Source organism: Elephantulus edwardii, unplaced genomic scaffold, assembly GCF_000299155.1.
Source record: "Elephantulus edwardii isolate Elephantulus edwardi_28Jun2011 unplaced genomic scaffold, EleEdw1.0 scaffold00029, whole genome shotgun sequence".
NCBI classification, from domain to species: Eukaryota; Metazoa; Chordata; class Mammalia; order Macroscelidea; family Macroscelididae; genus Elephantulus; species Elephantulus edwardii.
This window is the reverse complement of record NW_006399779.1, coordinates 15,321,714-15,328,494: the sequence shown is the minus strand read 5'-3', so window position 1 is coordinate 15,328,494 and position 6,781 is coordinate 15,321,714. Positions and strand designations below refer to the sequence as shown.

Below are 6,781 nucleotides of genomic sequence, written 5' to 3'. Positions count from 1 at the left end.
AAAAAAAAGAATAAATGTGTATGGTTTAGGAACGACCTGAAGCTTCCATATCCTCATAGGCTTATCTGAAAATACAACATGGCAGTGACAATCTGAGAAGAGTCACCAATGCAGGACATCATGAGAGGTTATAAGATGACACCAGTGGTTGCAGACCTGGCTCCATCAGCCTGCCTAGAACTGAGTGGGGCTCTCAGGATACCTGCATATAATACCTGGGAGCATCTCCCACTAGGAAAACACAGGTCACTGTGCTCAGCTGTGAAAACCGAGGTCAAGAAATAGTAAAAGATTTGTTTCATGTACAATTGGTAAAGCGTAGAGGTGAAACACAAACTTGCGTTGACTTCTAAGCTGCTTATATTTCACTGCCCTCCTATATTAGTTATTATCGTTGTGCAACAAATGAACTCAAAACAAAAAAAAATGTATTCTTTTACATCGTTATTGAATGCCAGCCATCCTGGAGTTAGCTGTGCTGAAGGTTCGGGTTCTATGACTATCAAGCTGTTGGAGGGTTGCAATCAACCAAGAGTTGCATGAGGGCTAGAGCATCCACTTTCAAGCTCAGTCACAAGCTTGCTGGTAGCTGGTGGCAGCTCAGTTCCCGGCTGCAGGAGCAGCTCTTCTCTGGAAGATGGCTCACAACAGAGCAGCTTGCTTCCCCCACAGCAAGAGATTCAAGAGAGACAGAACAGACAAGGGAATCCCAAAACTGGTACTACAGCCTTTTATAACCTAACCCCAGAAATGCCATAGGATCGTTTCTGCCATCTGCCATTGGTCAAATATACCATGAGTGGGAGGGGAAATACACAGGGTATGACCATCAGTGGGTGGGGGAGCTTGGGAACAATTTTGGATATTAAAGCCATACTTCCCATTTTTCTAAAGATAAACAGAACAAAATAAAAACAAAATGTCATTCTTAGGTGGCATCGGGTCACCCTAAATTCACTGCGATAAATGATAGATCTGAACTATGCCCCCTATCTTATACCATCTTCATGAACTCAGATAGGCTCAAGTCTACTGTTACAGTCACTGCATCAGTTAATCTTTTTCTCTTTCTCTTTCTCTGACCCTATACCTTTCTCAGCATAATGTCCTTTTCCAAGAACTGACTGTTCCTGACAACAGGCCCAAAGAATATGAGACTTGGTCTCACCATCCTTGCCTGTAAGCACTCTGCTTGCACATCCTCTAAGACAAATCTCTTTGGGGTTTTTTTGTTGGGCTTTTTTGGGTTTTTTTGGCATTTCATGAGGTATTCAGTACACTTCTCCAACATCATAATATAAAAGCACCCTTTTTTCTTCTGTCGTCCTTATTTATTGTTCAACTTTCAGATGCAAAGCAAGTACTTGAAAAAACATGGCTAGGATCAGGTGTATCTTGGTCTTTAACCTGACATCATTGCTCTTTAGCATTTTAAAAAGGTTCTTGAAAGCAGCAATATAACACATCTTTTGATTTGACCACTGTCACCAAGGTGTTGACAGTGGATCCAAGTGAAATGAAGCCATTGACAATTTCAATCTTTTCTTCATCTATCATTATGCTACCTTACAGTTCAGTGGTAAAGATTTCTGTCTCCTTTATTCTGAGATATAATCTATATAGAAGGCTGTTGTATTTTATTTTCTGTACCAAGTATTTCAGGTCCTCTTCACTTTCAGCAAGCCAAGATTGTATCATTTGCATAGTGCAGGTTGTTGATGAGTGTGCTTCCAATCCTGAAACTCAAATAACAAGGTGACTATCACCATAAAAAGTTAGAAAAGTAAGACAAAGCCTACAATTTTTTGTCATTGTGCCAAGAAATCTGGAGAACAACCACTTGGCCAACTGACTAGAAGAGATCTATATTTGTTCCCATTCCAAAGAAGGGTGACCCAACAGAGTATGGAAACTATAGAACAATATCACTGATTTCACATGCAAGCAAAATTCTATTGAAGATTATCCAAAAACGACTGGAACAAGCACATCAGCAGAGAACTGCTAGAAGTCCAGGCTGGGTTTAGAAGGGGACATGGTACTAGGGATATTCTAGCTGACGTTAGATGGATCCTAGCTGAAAACAGGGAATACCGGAGGAATGGCTATCTGTGTTTCATTGACTATGCATAGGCGTTTGACTGTGTGGATCATAACAAACTGTGGCTGACTCTGAGAAGAATGGGAATCCCAGAACACTTGATCGTGCTAATGCAAAACCTATACTTGGACCAAGAAGCAGTCGTCAGAACAGAGCAAGGAAACACTGCATGGTTCAAAATTGGGAAAGGCGTACGCCAGGGATGTGTCCTATCTCCATACCTTTTCAACCTGTATGCAGAACAGATTATCCGAGAGGCTGGGCTCTATGAGGAGAAATGTGGGGTCAAGATTGGTGGAAGATCTATTAACAATCTGTGTTATGCAGATGGCACAATCCTGCTTGCTGAAACTGAGGAGGACCTGAAATGCTTGCTGCAGAAGGTTAAGGACTGCAGCCTTCAGTATGGATTGAAGCTCAATGTCAAGAAGACAAAGATTCTCACCACTGGACCAATTGGCAGCATCAGGATGGACAATGAAGAGATTGAGATTGTTAACAGCTTTAGTCTGCTTGGCTCCACAGTCAACACTCTTGGCATCAGTAGCCAGGAAATCAAAAAAACGTATTGCAATGGGAAAGGCTGCTGTTAGAGACCTCTCCAGGGTACTGAAGAGCGATGGTGTCACTCTGGAGACTAAGGTGCGTCTGATACAGGCTATGGTCTTTGCAATCACTTGTTATGTATCAGAGAGTTGGACAATGACTAGGGAGGATAGAAGAAGAATTGATGCCTTTGAGCTGTGGTGCTGGAGAAGAGTATTGAATGTACCCTGGACTGCCAAGAAAACAAACAGATTCAACCTGGAGAGGGTTAAACCAGGCGGATCCTTGGAGGCAAGGATTCTGAAGCTTCGTCTGACATACTTTGGACATATTTTTTGGAGGTAGAGGTCCTTGGAGAGGGCCATCAGGCTTGGGAGAGTGGAGGGATGGTGCAGGAGGGGAAGACCCTCTATGACTGGGGTAATCGGGATGGGTGTGTCAGAGGCAGTGCGATTGGCACAGGATAGAGCAGGGTTTAGGGCTGTTGTACATAGGGTCGCTATGAGTCAGAAGTGACTGGATGGCACATAACAACAACAACAATTTAACAAACAACTCAACTCATCTGCAGCACTGGGATGGACCCTCTGAAGGCAGACAGGGCTAATGCATGGATAAGTCAGCCCTGCTTTTATGGGGTCGCTATGAGTTACAGTGCACCCAAAGTCATGTAACATTAATTTGAGCCAGATTTAGGTAAGAAAATGCAGGTGGGTGGGGGAAAGAGCCAATTAAAGGAAATTCAAGGCTGCAGTGCTATACGCTGGGGACAAAGGTGGTTCTTTAGAGACTAAATTTCACGAATTTACCATTTTAATCTGCTTGAAGGTAGGCAACAAACACGGGATGGGGCGGGGGGGGGGGATCCGTGCATTTAATGCAGCCCATTCACTGGAATTACATTATAACTGTTTTGCTGAAACTCACTGCCCTAGAATCACAATGGATTCATAACTGACCCTCCAGCATGTTCCCCAAAGGTGTAAACTGCACAGGACGAGAATGCCCCTCTTTCTTCCCTCTGAACTTCAAGTGGATTTAAGCCACTAGAAAGGCACCCCTATGAGTTAGCAGCTCCCCTCTATTGAGTAGGTCATCGAGCTCCCTTTCCATCATTGTGTTGTGGTGGTGTTGTGAGCCCTGGAGTTGGAAGCGATCCACAGCTGACCCTCCGGCGGATTCGCAGAAACAGTAAATCACGGGAGGAAATTGCTGATTCTTCCCCTTCGAAGCAGCTCGGAGATTCCAACCAATTGCCCCGGGCTTGCATAGTTAGGAACACAGTAAGGGGAAAATCAGAGTTTCTCTTATTTTTCCTGACCTGCCAAGCAGAAAAGCCAATTTCTTCCTCTGAAACTGAACTTCCATCAGAGTCCTGCAGTCCTCGACTTCACTGATTGAGTCATCTTCTGGAAGCTCGCTTCTGGCTTCCTCCGGGGTCCTAAAGTCCACACTTAGATAGTTCCCCGCTTCCAGAAAGACTACCGTTCCCAGCGTGCACTGCGCCGACAGCGAGCGCCACGTGACCGTCCATAGGCGGGCACACGGTCACGTGGCTCGGGAAAGATGGCTGCCGTGTCAGCTGAGCAGTTTGCAGCCCTCCAGCTTCTGCTCAAGGTAAAACCAAGGGGTGGGGGCAGAGGACCGCGGGTCTTTGTCACCAAGCATTTCGATGGAGCAGGAATTGAGAATAAAAGGGCGCTGGTTTGGAGCCACAACGTGGCCATTGTGACCTTTCTGAACTTTTAGAAAAACAGGAACAAAAAATAATATCACCCCAGCTGTGGGAAGTAGGTAACGGACATGAAGGAGCAATACTAATGCTCCCTACTTTTAATCTTTTAGGTAGACTTTCGGTATTAGTGCATTTAGAAAGGTTCCTTTTGCTGTTTCTCTCATTGCCTTCGGGTCGGAATCGACTCCTCGCAGACCGCACCCTCCTTTGGGTTTCTGAAACTCAAAATCACGCAGGAAGTGTTGTTGTTGTTGTTATGTGCCATCGAGTCGTTTCCGACTCATAGCGACCCTATGCACAACAGCTCTAAACCCTGCTCTATCCTGCGCCAACCACACCGCCTCTGATACACCCATCCCGATTACCCCAGTCACCGAATCAATCCATCTCATAGAGGGTCTTCCCCTCCTGCGCTGTCCCTCCACCCTCCCAAGCATGATGTCCCTCTCCAAGGACCCGTCCCTCCTGGCAACATGTCCAAAGTATGTCAGACGAAGCCCCAGAATCCTTGCCTCCAAGGAGCAGCTTGGTTTAATCCTCTCCAAGATGGATCTGTTTGTTTTCCTGGCAGTCCAGGGTACGGAGAGATTGTCCATTTTTCTCCTGCGGTGGATTTGAACCATCAGAGAAGGACTGTCTTTAGGTTAGCAACGTAACACCCTACAGACTATTCCACCGGAACTGTTATGTTCAAGGTTCTCTTCTGCTTTCACTGATCATTATGTCTGCTCCCCTGTGAATGACATATTTAATGACTAACCATATAGTAAGCCTTAATATAGACTGATTCTGCTCACTGCATTCTTCATGTCAAGGTTGTTCATTTGCCTTTCTATATACATTTTAGAAAATTCTCGTTTCTATGTAAAATAAAATGGCTGATAGTTTGATAAGAATTGTGTTAAAAGTATTTATCAGGTAACGGAAAATTGTTGTCTTTATTGAATCTCCCACTCCATGAGCATAGTATGTTCTCCATTTATTTAGGTCTTTAATTTCTTCCACGTGTGTTGTGTAGTTTTCAGTGTACAAATCTTGTACATGTTTGTTAGATTTATACATAAGTATTACTCTTTTTTTAGTCATTATGAAACCTATTGGGGGTTTTTTGTTCTGATGTCAGTGTGTTTTCTAGTATACAGTACACGTGATTTGTGTGTGTTTGTTTCCTGTAACTCTGCTGAACTCATTCATTCATTCTTGGCAGTTTTTGGTGAATTCCTTAGGACATTCTACAAATAGGGTCAATTATCAAATCCTTTCCAATCCTACATGTCTTTTATTCCATATTTCAGTGGCTGGAATTTCCAGCACTCTGTAGATTAAGAGTCACGAGAACTGCTTTGTTCCTGTTTTTAGGGACAAAACATTCAGTTCACTGTATATAGTATTGGCTGTAGGCTTTTTGTAAATCCTTTTTACAACTATGGATCTCTTCCAGACACATCCAGGGCTGCATCTGTTAGTTGAAACATGCCAATTGGTATAACATATAAAATGCTTCCAATTTTTTCTTTCAGTGTTTTTCATTATGTGCCATCAAGTCAGACATGACCCATAGCTGACCCTCCAGTGAATATTCAGAGGCAGTTAAATTGTATGTGAGGAGATTGCCTATTTTTATCCTGCAGAGCAGCTGGTGGATTTGAACCATGTGACTTCTGGTTGACTCCTTAGCATAAGTCACCAGAACTCCCTGGCTATTATATAGAATATCTACAATATATTCTGTGTGTGTGTGTGTGTGTGTGTGATATACGTCATATATAGTCTATACAGCTATATCTCCATATACATATATAGAATGTATGTATATTTTATGTGTATCATATATACTTTGACATACTTTGGGCATGTTGCAAGGAGGGATGAGTCTGTGGAAAGGGGCATCATGCTTGGAAGGGTGGAGGGACAACGCAAGAGATAAAGTTCCTAGATGAGATGGACTGACTCAGTGACTGGGATAATAGAGGTAGTTGTGACAGAGACAATAAAGTTGGCTCAAGATAGAGCAGGATTCATGGCAGTTGTACACAGGGTCACTATGAGCCGCAAGTGACTTGATGGCACATAATGATAACAACATCATATCTTATTTTTAACATCATAATTATTAGAAATTTACAAAAATATATACATATGTATTGTATTGTACTATATATTATAAATAGAATGTTGTATGTTATAAATAGAATTTAATGCATAATATTTTGTATTGTTGTTAAGTGCCATCGAGTCATAAGCAACTCATAATGACCCTATGAACGAAAGACCTGAACGCTTGTATAACTTTCATCCTTTCCCCATGTTCATTAGGTTTCTGGAGGCAAGCTGTTTCGGAATTGGATGCCACTCCTGCTGAGGGCTAGTGTGTTATGAATCTCAGTTAAAGCTGGACC

At 42.9% G+C, this 6,781-nt stretch overlaps 1 protein-coding gene across 2 annotated transcripts in view; it reads left to right on the top strand.

Moving 5' to 3' along the window:
• The first annotated feature begins 4,213 nt into the window (after positions 1-4,213).
• The window catches only part of COMMD9 (COMM domain containing 9), a 13,804-nt gene continuing 11,236 nt past the window's right edge, over positions 4,214-6,781 (top strand). For both annotated transcript variants that reach the window (XM_006883762.1, XM_006883761.1), the window contains exon 1: positions 4,214-4,264. In XM_006883762.1, coding sequence (XP_006883824.1) covers positions 4,214-4,264 — 51 coding nt within the window. The remainder of the gene's footprint in view (positions 4,265-6,781) is intronic.